A 17525-nucleotide genomic window follows, 5' to 3' on the forward strand; every position below is an offset into this window, starting at 1 on the left:
AAAATCCATCTCGTTGAGGGTGTTCCTCTTTTTTGCTGACCTTCTACTTTACTAAGCTTGATGTCCTTCTCCAGGGACTGGTCCTTCCTGATAACATGTCCAAAGAATGTGACACTACTATCAGAAAAATCTCTCTAAAACATAAATCTGGTGATTCTGCCCTGATTAGAATAGTTTGATTGTCTATTTACTAAGAGAAAAAATTTCGGCATCCATAATATGACCATCAAGGTCCTTCACAACATGACCCCACCCTGTCTTTCCAGCCTCATCTCCTACTACTTCTTCCCCACTGACACAAATCCATTACTCTAGCCACACCTGACTTGTCATTGTTTGTCAAACATGTTTTGCTTTTTATACTTCTGTTCCTTTTTCATGCTTTTCCCTCTTAGAGGAGTGCCTTATATTTACCCCATGATACTTTTACCTGTCACTCTTTTCCTTCTGCACTTAAGGCTCATTATAATTCTTCGTGCCGAACCAGATCAAGTATCTGCTCTGAAGTCTTCAGTGACTCCACCAGTCAGAGTTAGTGGCTTTTAATGGAGAGACTCTATTTTTCTCATTTTAATTTCACCTCATAATCTAGCACAATGTCTGGCACATACTAAGTACTAGATAAATACTTGTGAAATTAATTATCTACAGCATTCGACTTTGAAGCATAAAAATATAAACTGGGATCCAAGAACAGCAAAATTTATTAAATTTCTCTTGATTTAATTCTTCAGATTTTATGCTGCATGTGTAGTTCTTGGATTGCAGTATTTACATGAACACAAAATTGTTTATAGGTAAGTTTTTTATACGTTCTAATGATTTGCTTTTGTATAAATTAGAATTAAAGATAATTAGGAAGGATATTTTATGTTTGACCAACTTCTTATTTCTCCTTCATATGATGTGATCCAAAACATCAAAACTTCAAAATCCCATTTAGAAAGACATGCAGTTAACATAATAAATGATGAACTTCTTTGTTCCTGATCCTCCCTAATTAGTCAAATTATGAGTCAGCCTATCATAACACAATCGCAACAGCCTAACATAACCCTAGTGAATATTTTGTATTCAACTGATACACTGCAGAAAACTGCTCTAAACCACTCAAAATGTGTCCATGATAAGTAACGTATCAGAATCTTTAAGACATCGCATTGCTTCCTTCATCAAGAAGGTCTTGCTGTCATCTGAACTAAGCAGTGTACCTAGTGACATAGATGAAGTATGTACTAGCATAAGCATTTTATCAAATTGCAGACCAGTAACAAATAGTTCATTGCCTAGCAGCCTGTCTGTGGGCCACACTTTGAATAGCACTGCTCTGTTGTTGTTGGGTGCCATCGAGTCAATTCCGACTCATAACAACGCCGTATAACAGAGTAGAACTGCCCCATAGGGTTTCCTGGGCTGTAATCTTTATGGAAGAAGATTGCCAGATCTTTCTCCCATGGAGCCGCTGGGTGGGTCTGAACCACCAACTTTTTGTTAACGATCAAACACTTAACTGTTTGCGCCACCAGGGCTCCTTAGCACTGCTAAAGACCAGACAGATTATCACATTGATAACACTACTCAAGACCAGACAAATTATGAGAAGGCCAGCCAAAATTAGGAGACCATAAACATTCAAGGTCAGTTCAGTGCTAGAATTCTCATCTTCCATGCAGGAGACCTGGGTTCAATTCCTGGCCAATGCACCTCATGTGCAGCCACCACCCATCTGTCACTGGTGGCTTATGTGTTGTTATGATGCTGAGCAGGTTTCAGCAGAGCTTCCATATGAAGATGGACTAGGAAGAAAGGCCTGGTGATCTACTTCCAAAAATCAGCCAATGAAAACCCTATGGTTCACAAAAGTCCATTCTGCAGCCGATCATGGGGATGGTGCAAGATCCCCAGCATTTTCTTCCATTGTGCGTGGGATCACCATGAGTTGGGTGCTGACTCAACGGCAGCTAACAACAGCACAGTAAACATGGGTTTATTGAAACTTCAAGTTTCCTTACCTACTTAAAAAAGATGAAATATTTCTTTTTTAAATGTATTATTGCTTTTCTGTATAATAGGGAAACTATATCATGCAGAGTAAAAAACTTGACAAAAGGCAGAAAAATTAGCATTTGTAATACAGTATTTAAATCTCAGATCATAACCTGGAGAACTTGTTTTCAGTAAAGAGAATGTAGGGCTCCTGTTGAAATGATTTTTTTTTTTTACTATATTACCTACTGATTTTATTGGTTTTTTTTTTTTGTATTTTCTTTCATCCTGAACAGAGATTTGAAATTGGATAACTTATTGCTAGATACAGAGGGCTTTGTGAAAATTGCTGATTTTGGTCTTTGCAAAGAAGGTAATTGGATGTTTAAAGTTCCTTTTCTAATAGGTTGCTGTTTGTGTTTTGGTAGTTCACAGATTTGTCTTTGGAAAGCCAAATATATTTTTAACTTCAGTTTGTTGTCTATTAAGACATTGTGGATTGTTCATATAACCTGATTACCACATTATTAAGAATTTATTCTGTGAATGTGGTTAGGTTCCCACAAATCATAGTCTAAGACTAAGATTCTCTTTGTATGATTAATAATTCTGTCACTACTCTAAGAAAGCATTGATTAAACACCTAATTGTTCACTCTACTGGGGCTGTACAGAGTGAGTTATACAGGCTAAATAAGTTCTTTCCAGCTTTTTTAAAACTTTTAACATTTCAAATAGAAAAAAAAATGTATGTGTGTATCAGAATTGCTTTCTACATATTCAGAAGTAAATAAATAAGTAAACTGGGAAAACTTAAAGTCAGAGTTAGCATAAGAAAGTATAAAGAGCATGGACTTAGACACCAGACAGTCCCAGGTTTGAATCCTAGCTCTGCCACTTACCTGCTGTGTGTCTTTGGGCAAGTTTTTTTTAAACCATTTTGGGTCTGTTTTCTTAACTATAAAATCAGTATAACCCCTCCTGTTCAGGAGTACTAGGAATATCAGAGATAAACATCTACCACAGTGCCTAACATACAGTAAATAGGTATTCTTATCTTCACATTTAATACACTGTATTGTAACTAACTGTTTAATTGTCTGTCTTCCCCTCTTCACTGGTGGCTTCTTGTTTCTTATTTTGCTTTGTTGCCATAGTATATATAGCACAGTGCTTGGCACATTGTAAGTATTCAGTAAATGTTCATTTAATAAGTAGTTGGATGAATGAATGAACTGTAAGTATATGTCTACCCACTGACCTCCTAATTGTTGAATCTGGTAAAAACTGTTTCTCCTTTTGGACTTTTCTGTATTGGACATTGTTGATTTAAATTCTTTTATTCCTTAGAGTCTATTCTTAGTCCACTGCTCTTCACTCTAGTGTTTAATTACCAACTATATTCTAATCACTCTCAAATCTATTATTTCTTTTCCTGTGAGTTCCAAACATATATATTCAACTATCTCTCCAACATCTCTACCTGAATTATCAGTAGGCACCTCAAACCCATGCAGACAAAAATAGTTTCTTCTCTTCAGGTGGTCTAGCTCTTAGTTCATGGCACTGTCTCCTAGTCTGAAAATGTGTAATTGTCCTGGACTGTATCCTCTCTTCATTCAGTTATTCACTAAATTCTGCTGACGTTCACCTCCTGAATATTTCTTAGATCTTCCATTTTCCCCTACTACTGTTAAAGAGTATCTTTTGATAAGACTACTGTAATAGCTTCCTAACTGTTCTTTCCTGTCTCTAATCTTTTTCTTCTTCAAATCAATCTGCCATGCAGTTGCTAAAATGGTAAAGGGGTCTGTATAAGTACACATCTGACCATGGCACAACCCTCTGAAAACCCTTCCTGCTTTGTCAGCCTACTTTTTCAGCCAGCTCTCTTGCTGCTCTAGCAACAGTGAATTGCTTGTAGCCTATGTCTCTCCATCACTATCACCCATCCCAACTCTGTTTACTGATTAACAGTAAACTCAGGTGTCACCTCCCTAGAGAATTTACCTGAAACTCCCCTACCGCAACCCTAATGCCCAAGTCAGCTTTGGGAGTCCTTCAGTGTTCCCATAATATCTTACCATGTCAAAGAACTGTGTTTTACTCATCTTTGTGTTCCCACTGGTTAGCATAGGTGTCTGGAACATGATAGGTACTCAGAAAATATGTTATTGAATGACCAGACTTATTAAATGTGCTTTTCTTTATTATCATAAAAATATAATAGTACAGTATAATAGTAGGAGCTAACAATTACTAGTCTATACTGTGTGCTAAACACTCTGCCAAATGTTTCATATGCATGATCTCTTCTGATCCTCTTAACAGTCTTATGAAGGTAGATAGAATGATAAGCTCCAATATACAGATGAGGAGACTTACGTTAGATAACTTTCCCAAGCCCTTACAACTAACCAGTGGCAAAGCTGGAATTTAAACCCAGGTCTTCATGATTCCAGAGCCTGTTGTAACCACTACCATGGAGTTTTACCAATTTGAAGTCCTCTCTAATTGGGTCTACTTTCAGTTTCCTTTAAAAATATCAATATAAGAAATTTATTGGAACAAATGAAATATGGTAACTGTATTACTGTAATAGAAACAATATATATGTATTATATTTAAATGTCACAGATTTTATAATATGACTATAAAGAAAACAAAGTAAAAATTTGGAATAGTTGTATCCTGAAAGTATGCCGTATATAATATATTCTAATTGTGAATAGAGCATGGAATAAAAAACCAAGAACCATTAGTTCTGTGTCTGTCTTCGTTAACTAACTTTTTTCCTAGTCTTGGCCAAGACACTTAAAAGATGCATGTAGAATTTTTATAGATATTAATTCCTTTAGAAAATAATATTGTGTTTTAAAAAAATGTGAAATTTTGCCCCCCCTGGCATCTCCCCCCCCCCCAAAAAAAAAAAACCCTTTCACCCTGATGTGGTAATGTTTCTAATTATGCCCTTCAAGTCTTGGTCCATAGACATACAAATTTATTTATGTTTTTGTGTCATTTTGTATGTGCACACCTGTTTAAAAGTAGAATTAAGAGCTTTTCTTTCAGATTCTTTCATAAGATGATTCTTATAAAGGGCTTCAAACGCTTTGGAATACATAGGGACTTTATCTTCAATATGTAGAATATATATTTGATTAATGTATTATTAAATTATGAGAAACATGTTGGAAAATCAGTTAACTAAAATATTAATACCATATCACTATATTATATGACACATTTGGTTAAGTCTTGATTTTTCAAGTGTTTCCTTTTTTAATTTCTAAATTGTACTTGATATTTTTATAATGAACTAAATAAACGTATTTAAAAGATTGAATTGAAAAGATGGTAGAAATTGAAGCTCCTAATTAGTTTTTGTTGTAACTTCTTAGCAACCCTTGTAATGACAAGAAAGAGAAAATAAGTGACTAAATATGAAGCGTGAGAATTTTATTTATTTTTAGCCATTAGACAATATAGTTGTGACGGCACACTTTTTTTCTGTGCCAGTCTTCTTAGTATTTTCTTTAAAAATCTTGGGTATGTGTGAGTTTGGTCACCATGTACAAATGTGCAACTTTAATTTTGCTTCCTAAGGATATTTGCTAATTTTTATAAAAAGAAATTAGATTTTTTTTTCTTTTTTGCTAACAAATACTTAAATTTTCCTTTTTTTGGTTTAAGCACAGAAGAAAACGTTCTTCGATGGTTACAAGGGTGAGGATGGAGGGTGAGGGTTATTTACTAACTAGATAGTAGACAAGCATTATTTTAGGTGAAGGGAAGGACAGCACACACTACAGGGGAAGTCAGCACAACTGGACTAAACCAAAGATAAGAAGTTTCCTGAATACAGCCAAACACTTTGGGGGGCAGAGTAGCAGGGGCAGAGGTCTGGGGACCATGCTTTCAGGGGACATCTAAGTCAGTTGGCTTAACAAAGTTTATTAAGAAAATGTTCTGCATCCCACTTTGGTGAGGGGCGTCTGGGGTCTTAAAAGCTAGCGAGCAGCCATCTAAGATGCTTCAATTGGTCCCATCCACCTGGAGTAAAGGAGAATGAAGAACACCAAAGATACAAGGAAAGCATTAGCCCAAGAGACAGAAAGGGCCACATAAACCAGAGACTTCATCAGCCTGAGACCAGAAGAACTAGATGGTGCCCAACTACCACCAATGACCACCCTGACAGGGAACACAACAGAGAGTCCCTGTTGGAGCAGGAGAAAAGTAGGGTGCAGAACTCAAATTCTAGTAAAAAGACCAGACTTAATGGTTCGACTGAGACTGGAGGAACCCCAGAAAGCATGGCCTCCGGACTCTCTGTCAACACAGAACTAAAACAATTCCCAAGGCCAGTTCTTCAGACAGAGATTAGACTGGACTATGGGACATAAAATGATATTTATGAAGAGTGTGCTGCTTAGCTGAAGTAGATACATGAGATTAAATGGGCATCTCCTGTCCAGACGTGAGATGAGAAGGCAGAGAGGGTCAGGAGCTGGTTGAATGGACATGGGAAATCAGGGGTGGAAGGGAACAATGTGCTCTCATCGTATAGGGAGAGCAATTAGGTCACATAACAATGTATGCATAAATTTTTTTATTAGAGACTAACTTGAATTGTAAGCTTTCACTTAAAGTACAATAAAATTTTCTAAAAAAATTTTTTTTCCTTTTTTCCAGGAATGGGATATGGAGATAGAACAAGCACATTTTGTGGCACTCCTGAATTTCTTGCTCCAGAAGTATTAACAGAAACATCCTACACAAGAGCTGTAGATTGGTGGGGCCTTGGTGTACTCATATATGAAATGCTGGTTGGTGAGGTAAGCAGTGTAAAATAGGTAAGACAGAAGAGAAGAAGGACAATTGAGAGAACAAAGCATGTCAGTTATAAAGCTATGTAATATGTTTCCAGCATAAATGGAACTTGAGTTTTATAAATATTAATAGTTTACTAGTAATTGGCTATGCTTCTAATCTTCACTTTTTTTTAGATTTTTATATAACCTGTGAAATGCATTCCAGTGCCTTGAAAATAGTTCCTTAATTTCAGTATTGCTGTGGATATGTTTTAAGATTTTAAGACATAATCATATATGACTGATCACTTCATAGGGACTAGAATAGCAATGAGACTAATGAAAAGAATGTAGTCTGTATCTATAATGAAAAGTCAGTTATACATTGATCTAAAATAAATAGTATCTCCAAAAACGGTAGAATAGAGTTGAAAGTATTAGCTTTTTTTCCTCCTATTTTCTGTAGATTAACTTAAATAAATTTCTAGGAATAATTTACTTATACACAGAAATTGTTACTATTTAGGAAATAGTAAATTACATCAAATAAATAAAGCAGTAATAAGAGACTAATATATTGTGTTAGAAATCATTAGAAATGATAAATTAGTGTGGATTAGGGAAGCGGTAAATCTTTGACAAGTAATTGAAATCTATTAGAGGGCCTTGATGACCTAAAGATGCAAACAAAATTATCTTTTAGGATTGGCTCATTGTTCTGCAGTTTCCCAAGTGCCAACAACCTTCCTTGTACATTCAAGGCATGGATAAGTTAAGCGCTAAATGAGTGAATGACTAAATTATTGTCAGAAATTTCTAAAGTTTTTCTCTGTGCTTGTCATTTAGTGAGCAAAAAAACAAACACATTTTAGTTCATCCAAATGGATAGCCCGTTTGGGTATGTCAAATTGGAGTGAATACTTTGGAAAAAGCAGAGAAGTAGCTAATTAAAATGATATTTACCATATGCTGAACACTATTCTTTGTGCTTTACAAATATTAGCTTGTTTAATTTTATAGCAATACTAGTCTTATGCCCATTTTCATATGCATAAAAAGACACAGTCACATTGTTCTCAAGTGATGGAGCTGGGATTTTAACCCTGGCATTCTGGTTTCAGGACCTATTTGTAAACCATTATGCTTTGCAGCCTCCTGGCTAAGGTATTGAATCCACTCAGCCTTTTTTTGCCCAATAATCCAAAGCTGAAATTTAGAAAAACTCCTATAATGGTATTTTGGGATAGAAAGATTTATTTTAGATCTATTCCATAGTGGTCTTTACTTTCTAAGAGTGTCAGAGTCGTATTTGACAACTGAGTTTTCAACATAATTGAGTGTTTATCCCTTTGTGCATCAAATTGTGCAATGATTTTAATACTGTGCTTACTGAAACACCCCCAAGACCTATTGTAGTGTAAGAACATTACAACATACCTAGAACTGTGTGCTTTTAAGGAGTTTTTCAGCCTAATTTTGTTGGCAGCTGCTGCTTGGTGCAGTCATTGTGCCACCTAATCTCTAATTCTGTTTTGCCACTGTTAATTTGCTATTGACTTTGAAATCCAGAGCACATCCATATCTGATATATATCCACAGATTGTCTTTGTTGTATCATAATGCTTATTACAATATTTACCTTACCTGTTTTCTTTTGTCTTTCCACAAGATTGAGCTTTTTGAGGACTATGTCTATTATATGAATATTCCCCCACTGTCTAGTATGCGGAGCCCTGGTGGTGCAGTGGTTAAGAGCTCAGGCTGCTAACCAAAAGGTCAGCAGTTCAAATCCACCATCCGCTCCTTGTAAACCCTAAGTGGTGGTTCTGCTCTGTCTTATATGGTCACTATGAGTCAGAATCGACTCAACAGCACACAACAGCAGCAACATCTAGTATGCACTCTCAGTACTGACTAGCAGAATACAGGAATAAATGATTGAAATAAAATTGAATGGAATGGAATAAAATTAAATGAAATATAATACATGATGTGAGAGTATGACCAATTTTGTTAGAAGGGTCTATAAAATAAGTTTAAAGAGAATTTTAGTAAGAGTATGTGGCATAACTTCTGGATAATAGATAAATATCTATTGTGGCTTCTTGTAGTCTTTGTTGTTGTTGCTATTATTGTTTTGGTGGGATTTCTTTTTTGCTTTGTTTTCATTTTCACTGCCTGAATCTTGGTTGTAATTTGGATAGATGAGATCTTACTGTATTGAAAACTCATTTTAACTTACTCAAAGATATTTCTTCCAGTCTCCCTTTCCTGGTGATGATGAAGAGGAGGTTTTTGACAGTATTGTAAATGATGAAGTAAGGTATCCAAGGTTCTTATCTACAGAAGCCATTTCCATAATGAGAAGGGTAAGAATTAATAGTTTATAAACTAAAATTTTGTATATTGAAGAAAATTTCCAAGTAAAGCTTTAGAAGTTGTTTTTCAGTTCACACATGTTGCATTATTTAGGCAGACACATGCAAAAGACATCTAAGTCTTTAAAAGTTATGAGAATCCTTATCAACGAAGTTATTGGTTTTATTTTAACTTTTCTACTTTGCATTGTGTTAGCTATTAAGAAGAAATCCTGAGCGGCGTCTTGGAGCCAGCGAGAAAGATGCCGAGGATGTAAAAAAGCAACCATTTTTCCGGGTAAGGATGAAAGTTTAAAATTTTTTATGAAATTAAAGCAATTTAGGAGTAGGAAACTAAAGTGATCATTTTATATTTTTTGATCTAGCTAATTGATTGGAGTGCTCTGATGGACAAAAAAGTAAAGCCACCGTTTGTACCTACCATTAGAGGACGGGAAGATGTTAGCAATTTTGATGATGAATTTACCTCAGAAGCACCTATTCTGACTCCACCTCGAGAACCAAGGATACTTTCAGAAGAGGAGCAAGAAATGTTCAGAGATTTTGACTACATTGCTGATTGGTGTTAAGTTCCTAGACACTGTGAAACCAAGCAGACTGACTCATAAGAAGACTTCTTAAGAATAACAAGCCTTCATTTGCTCTCTATGCCACCAGTATCTCTGAACGCATGAAGATTTGTTTAAAAGACTATTCTAATACTTTCTTGAAAAGTGGCTTTTTAATGTATTTTCATCGTAAATCTGAGCACTGGAAACAGTTTCATGGAGTTTAAGCTGAGTGAACATCATCCATGAAAAGATCCATCACAAATGAATACTTTTCGATCAATAGTCTGTTTTTTGAAAAAGAAAGAAAAAACACTCTTCTACAGTACCTAGCTTTGCCATATGCCTGCCTTAAGTGGAAGGAAGATTAATAGTTAACTTCATTTAGCTGTTTTATAAAGAGGAAAATAGGGCTTGGAATGCGATTACTACTCACACTTAGAATGATTCTGTTTGAATAAGGCAAATAGATGCTCTTACACTTTTTAAAAAAAAAATTACTGTAATATCAAAGAATGTAGTTGCAGTTTGTGCACTTTTTCTGGGCTTGATTTTTTTAAAAACAGAATGAATTGATGCTTTGTTTTATAAATTTTCTATATTTATTAGGAGAAAATTTTTTATTGCCTTAACTTTACCAACCATGTAATAGAGCCTCAGAGCTTACCAACAGAGCTACTTGCCAAACAATTTTTTATTAAACAATGCTGAAACGAACAGGAACAGCTAAACATCAGCATTTACTTAAAATTTGAAGTATGAGAACTTCTGATCAGCCTGAACTAAGATACTGTATTACCTGTATGCATTCCCAAAGTCTAGACACTCATGTATGTTCAGTCATGCTTTCTTCCAAAATCAGAGAACTGATTATCTCTTTTTTGATATCCATTCTACATTTGTCAGCCTAGTTTATCTTGTTCTTGTGTCTGCTGTAGAAGGTAACTATATCTTTGTTAAACCATAGGGATTATCGTTGTATACATGCTGTGAACATGTATATGTGCAAGTTGTAATGTATTCTATGTTGTAGGCTTATTATTTAATTTCACCACTTCATCACTTTTGTACAGTGGCCAAGAAGACACCTCAGACTCCAGCATTTATGTGAAGTGCATTTGGACATTTTAGGCCACTGGATCCAGATTTTATATTGGCAGTTACTAAGGGTAAAAGCAATATATTGTAACAGAATGTATAAATATTTTTGATAAAACAGTCTATATTTTATAAAAATTATTATAACACTAAAGCTGTACCTCAAAAGTCTCAAAAATAATCTGATCAAATACTTTTTACAGCTCTTCAGAGGGTCAGTTTGTGGCTTTTTAAAATATTCATCCGGGAAAGTCATTTTGCCAACCATGACTTTCTACTTGCCTGAAGTTTTTTTCTTCCCCCTAGCCCATGACTTCATTGTTTTTCCTTAGTTTAGTAATAACATCTTTGATCCTGTGCTTAGCATGTTAGGATCATCCATACCTCAGGAGTAGCAAGTTGTTAACTAACCATACTGAATTAACCATTTAATCACAGCAGGTTCTTCTCTTAAAAATTGTTCGGGTTTAAATCCTATGAAAAACATGAAAGCACACTGATTTATAGAGGGTTGAGCTAAAAACGTTTATAAATACTTCAGCCTTGCCAGGGTGTATTGGTAAGTTTTTATTGTTCTCTGAAGAACAATTAAAATTGTTCAGAGATAATTCATAGTACCTTCCAAATTGATTATTACACCAGATCCTGGGGGAAAAATCCTGCAGAAGGAGGTAGCAATTTGTTCTTTAAAGTTATTTCAAAATGCCAGTTAATGTCCTTGGCAAATGACAATAGAGGAGCTTAGCTTAATTGTCTGGTTTTAATTTAAACAGTGTTAACACAACATTTAAAAAAAAAAAAACACTACTTTTGAGGTACAGTCTGTTCATCTTTTCTGATTCTCATATATGCATAGAAAGCAGTGTCCAAAATAGGCTTTTAACATTAAAAACTGAGGTAGCATTTTGTAACTACACAGTGTAGAGAAATGTTTTTAATTGAAGTCAATCACTAAAAAAAATTAGAGGGCAGGGTATATTCACACAATTAAGCTGAAGAAAGCACTAATTTTTTTCTGTAGTTTTTAAAGTATATATATATATATATATATTAGATTTAAAATTTTAAACTATCAAGTGTAAATATATTTTGCTATTACTGTATGTGTAAGTGACTGCTCAAGCACTTTGTAAGGAAATTAGGATATTTTAGAATGGTACACTATGCATTCAAATGAAATGTGCCTTTAACTATGTCATTCTAAAAAAAAAAGTGTTTTGCAGTCATAAATTACCACAAATGCACAAATTAAAGTTTAAATAGATTGTACTTTGTAACTTTGGTTTTAAGTATTATTTCCTTGTAGGGACTTCCTATTGGTCAAAATACGCATCACCTTTACTGTGTTCGAGATCTCAAAGACTAAGTAATGTCAGTTACCCTTCTTTCAAATACTTTTTGTCCTGGGAAAGGGCCATGAAGATTCCGAGCAAATTGTCCACTTCACTAGAGATAATAGAGACAGTTTATATTCTAGTCTTGTAATAGTTATTAGCATCTTTCATTCAGTAGATATTTATGGAATGCCTACTCTGTGCTAAGCATTAAGGAAAGAGGTTTAAAGAAAAGGTAACAAAGTCTTCGTAAGTGAAGAACAGCATGTATTAATGCTATCTAAAGTACAAACACTAGTATTGTATGTACATTTCTCTTGTTTGAGGTTAACTTACCTTGTTTTAGGACCTGCATTTCTAGCAAATAGGAAAATAAATAAAATAGAATACTGGTCATTTTATAATCATCTTAAAAAATTACAAGTGGAATATTTTGGAAATATAAAATGATCTATGCTATCCTTGTAACGATGAAGCCCTGGTAGCACAGTGGTTAAGTGCTCAGCTGCTAACAAAAAGGTCAGCGAACCCACCAGCCACTGCATGGGAGAAAGATGTGGCAGTCTGCTTCTGTAAATATTTCAGCCTTGGAACCCTATGAGGCAGTTCCACTCTGTCCTGTAGGGTCCTTATGAGTTGGAATCGACTCGACAGCAACAGGTCTTGCCCCTGAAACACAAATTGAGGACATAATGGAAATTGTCATTAAATCTGACTAGGTAAAAGCTGTCCTATAAATTCAAATCTAACAATATTTTGGCAGGCGCTACCTCTCTTCCCAAAGCAACTGAGGATAGTATGAGAAACTTGAAATAGCAAATCAGTGGATCATAATCTTAATTTAGAATTCTTACTTTATTCAGCCATCTTTTGAGGTCTAGTGTTTCTCTCAGATATTGGCCTTATACATTAGTTTGAAGGATAAAGACAGCAAAACTTACCATTAAAAAGTAAATAATAAATTATACATACATATATATAAAATTAGAGGTAAGTATTTCAGTGGCTTCTAAATTTTGTACCAGACTGTTATTTTCTGCTTTTAGTATCATGATTAACTAGAAATTGATTTTCAAGACCATTAAGACACATAATTGAGATACTGCTGGACACATTAAAGGTAAGAGAGGTCGCCAGGAATTCCTGTCCCCCAAAACAAACCTGAACACAAGCCTGAATGAACTAGGGCTTCAGCAGCCAAGAGTTAGGGCAGAAGTGCCTAAGCAAATGGATCAGGATACTCAGAAGTTGGGGCTGGGAGCTGAGTCTGCAAGAATACGAGAGCTTAGGCCAGGGCAGCAGGAAATTGGACAGAGTAAGAGCCAGAATGACTGGGAGCTGGTTTTGGACATGCAGGCAGCGAGAGGAAGTGAGTTTGCTCAGAGCATGGATTCCTATAGCAATACCATTGTGTAGGTAGCAAACCTTGGAGTAGCAGTAGGACTTAAATTCTGTGCTAAAACCTTCTAGAGCTTAAGTCCTAGTGGGCATGACTTCCTCTTGCTGCCTGTAGAAGCAGATGCTGTCTGGAGGAAATCTCTAGGACAGAACCATAGGACTTACACAGATAAAGATCAAGTAATATGTTGTCAAAAATCACCAAACACATGGAAGACAGCAAGTTACCGGAAATGAGATCCAAAAGAGATAATAAACATAGATATCCTCTCCCAAAGATTGCAAATATTAGAACTCTCAGATACAAAATATAGAATAGCTATGTATAAAATGTTTAACTAAAGTTACCACAACAAACATACAAAATGAAATTTTAAAGAATTTAGCAAACATTTTAAAAATCCAAAAATGGAAAATTGTTCAATTCAGAAACTCAGTGGCAGGGTTAAACAGCAGATTAGACAGAATTGGAGAGCTAAAATTCATAAGAAAGAAAGAAGGAGATGGAAAATATGAAAGGTAGATTAAAAGATGGAAGATAGAATGTAGACCCAAGAAGAATGAATGAAAAGAATGGAGGAGAGGCGATATTAAAGGAAATAATGGCTAAAAATTTTCTGGAGATGATGAAAAATATTCAAGTATAATATTCTCCAAACAAATACAAAGTTATATATAGAACCATTGTAGTGAAACTGCAGAATCCCAAAGACAACATCTTGAACCCATGTAGAGATAAAGGGCTAATTGTCTGCAAAAGAAAAACAGACTAATCTCTGACTTCTCAATAGCAACAATGGAAGCCATAGTGGGATATTCAGAGCATTGAAAAACTGTCAGCCTAGAATTCTATAGAAAGAAAAATAGAAAAAATTTTTAAAGGTGTGTTTCTAAAGCAAATTCTAAAGAATGCCCCAAGAAGAAGAAAAATGATCCCAGAAGGATGATCTGAGATACAAAAGAGGACTGTGGACAAATAAAATGGTAAACAGTTAACTCTAAATAAACCAGATAGGTGGGCTGTCAGACATACAAGGAAGTAAGGAAAAGGTGGTTTTTGTTTTTGTTTTTTTAAGTCAGCAGACATTCTGAATGGCAATAGTCAGGAAATCAGGATAGGGAAGATCAGAGCTAAAGTATTCTATATCCTTTTATCAGTGTCAAAGTATTTAGTTAAATATGAATGGTGAAATATCAAAAATATTCACCAAAAGAATAGTGTGTAAATTCAAAACCAAATGTAAATCCAAATATGTCAGTAATCATCATAAATGTAAACGGAGCAAACTCACTAGTTAAAAGCAGGGTTTGTCATGTTTAAAAAAGAAAATTCTGACTAGACTCATAGACCAGTTCGTGATTTTGAAAAGAATGTTTCCAATATTTCCTCATGGGATAAGGTTTTAGTGTTTTTTTGTTTTGCTTTTGGTAGATAAAAATAAAAGATTGAATTTACCAATAAGATATAAACATTATGTACTTAATAAAATATCCTCTAAAAACAAAAAGCAAAGAGCTACTGAAAAAAGCTAACACCCATCACACTGGGAGGCTTGAACTCATCTCCATTTTCGATAGCTTAACCAACTTTTTAAAATCAGCAAAAGTAGAAACTATTGGAATAAAACAACAATTTTTATCTAATGGACATACATTAGAATTCTGCATCCCACAATTAAGAGGCTCCACATTCTTTTCAAGTGCAACTGTGGCATTTATAAAAACGAACCTTAAATCTCAGAAAATTACATAGTGATACAGATTACATTTTCTAACTGGTTAGAATGAAAAGATTTTAAATCTAAATATATTTGAAATTTTAAAAATACCCTCTAATGGATCAAAAGAAGAAATTTTAATAAAAATTACTTAATAATACATATGAAAATGAGGGATGCCACAAAATAATTGTGCTCTGGGAACTTTATAAACTAGGTACTTAACAAGAAAAAGAAAGGCTGAAGGTTAAAATTGATTAAATTGTTCAGCTTAAGAAGTTAGAAAAATAACTACAAAGGAAACAAAGACAATAGAAACAAAAGCAAAAAATTGGCTCCTTGAAAATGCTAACAAAATTGACAAACCTGAAAAAGATGAGAGAAAACATAAATGCTATTATAAATGAATATAGATAACAGCCAAGATTTTTAAAAATAAAATACTGTCAACAACATTATGCAAATAAATATGAAAACTTAAAATGGTGGAGACATTCTTTGAAAAATATAATGTGTGAATGCTAACCTATGAAGAAGCCAAAAGACTAAATAGTCTCATTAACTATTAAATAAAAGCAAAACTTTAAAATCCTCCCGAAACATTGGGCCCAGATTGTTTTATGACTTCTTCCAGACTTTGAAGGAAGAGATCATTTCAACCTCATAGAAAGCTTATGAGAGAATGGGAAAATGTTATTTCCCAACTCGTTCTATGAAGTCAGTATAATCTAGATACAAAATAGACAAGGACAGTACGTTACTAGCAAATTTCATTCATGAATATTGGTGCAAAATTTCTGAACAAAGTAGTAAATCAGATTCCACAATGTATTATTTGGATGCTAGTCCATGAGCAAATTGGGTTTATCCAGGGAACGCAAGGGTGACAATAAAAATCTGTAACTATCATTCACCATATTAACAGATTAATGGAGAAAAAACAGGTAGGTTAAGAAAAAGTCTTAGTTTTACTCAAGATGTTGGACATAAGATAAAGACAAATCAGTTGCATTTCTGTGCACCATCAACAATAACTGGAATAATTTTTCAATTTTTTTTTGTGCTTCAGGTGAACGTTTACAGAACAAATAATTTCGCAATAAACTGTCAGTACACATATTGTTTTATGACATTGGTTAACAACCCCATGACATGTCCACCCTCTCCCTTCTCGACCTTTTGTTTTTTTTGGTGAAAATATACATAGCCAAAGATACACTATTCTGAAAATTTCTACGTGCGCAGTTCAGTGACAGCGATTACGTTCTTCCAGTTGTGCTGCTGTTCTCACTTTAGATGAACGTTTACAGAACAGAATAGTTTCTCATTAAACAGTACACATGTTGCCCTATGACAATGGTTAACAACCCCACTACATGTCAACACTGTCCTTACTCAACCTTGGGTTCCCTAACACCAGCTTTCCTGTCCCCTTCTGGCTTCTAGCCCTTGTCCCTGGACTACTGTGCCTCATTAGTCCTGTTTTGTTTTATGGGGCTGTCCACTCCCCGGCTGAACGGTGAACCTTGGAAGTGATTTCACCACTGAGCTAAAAGGGTGTCTGAGGGCCGTACTCTCGGGGATTCTCTGGTCTCTTTCAGGCCAGTAAATCTGGTCTTTTGTGTGTATGTGTGTTAGAATTTTGTTCTACATCCTTCTCCAGCTCTGTCCAGAACCCTTTGTTGTGATCCCAGTCAGAGCAGTCAGCGGTGGAAGCCAGGCACCATATAGCTGTACCAGACTCAGTCTGGTGAAGGCCTTGGTAACTGTGGTCTGTTAGTCCTTTGGACTAATCTTTTCCTTGTATCCTGTTCTCTTCATTCTCCCTTGCTTCCGAAAGGATGAGACCCGTGGAGTATCTTAGAAGGCTGCTCGCAGGCTTTTAAGGCCCAAGATGCAACTCACCAAGGTAGAATGTAGAACATTGTCTTTATAAATTGTGTTATGCCAATTGAGCTAGATGTTCCCTGAGACCATGGTCCCCAGAGCCGTCAGCCCAGTAAGTCACCCCCTCAGGGAGTTTGGATGTGTCTATGGAGCATCCATGACCTTTCCTTGTACAAATTGTGCTGGTTTCCCCAGTATTGTGTACTGTCTCACCCTCCACCCAAGATACCACTTAATCTATTGCCTATTTAGTATTTCCCCCCCACCCCTCCCATCCCTAGTAACCAACAAAGATTGTTACTTTTTGTGTGTGAACTTTTTCATGGGTTTTTACAATAGAGGTCTCATACAATATTTGTCCTTTT

At 35.2% G+C, this 17525-nt stretch overlaps 1 protein-coding gene across 6 annotated transcripts in view; it reads left to right on the forward strand.

Annotated features, from left to right (window-relative positions):
• PKN2 (protein kinase N2) overlaps positions 1-11625 on the forward strand; it is a 178065-nt gene extending 166440 nt beyond the window's left edge. For all 6 annotated transcript variants that reach the window (XM_023733358.1, XM_023733359.1, XM_004378713.2 and 3 more), the window contains 6 exons: positions 735-797; positions 2283-2359; positions 6681-6823; positions 9061-9168; positions 9374-9454; positions 9543-11625. In XM_023733358.1, coding sequence (XP_023589126.1) covers positions 735-797; positions 2283-2359; positions 6681-6823; positions 9061-9168; positions 9374-9454; positions 9543-9746 — 676 coding nt within the window. In that variant the 3' untranslated portion in view covers positions 9747-11625. The remainder of the gene's footprint in view (positions 1-734; positions 798-2282; positions 2360-6680; positions 6824-9060; positions 9169-9373; positions 9455-9542) is intronic.
• Positions 11626-17525: the final 5900 nt, after the last annotated feature.

The sequence above is a fragment of the Trichechus manatus genome, unplaced genomic scaffold (assembly GCF_000243295.1).
Source record: "Trichechus manatus latirostris isolate Lorelei unplaced genomic scaffold, TriManLat1.0 scaffold00058, whole genome shotgun sequence".
In the NCBI taxonomy this organism is placed as follows: Eukaryota; Metazoa; Chordata; class Mammalia; order Sirenia; family Trichechidae; genus Trichechus; species Trichechus manatus.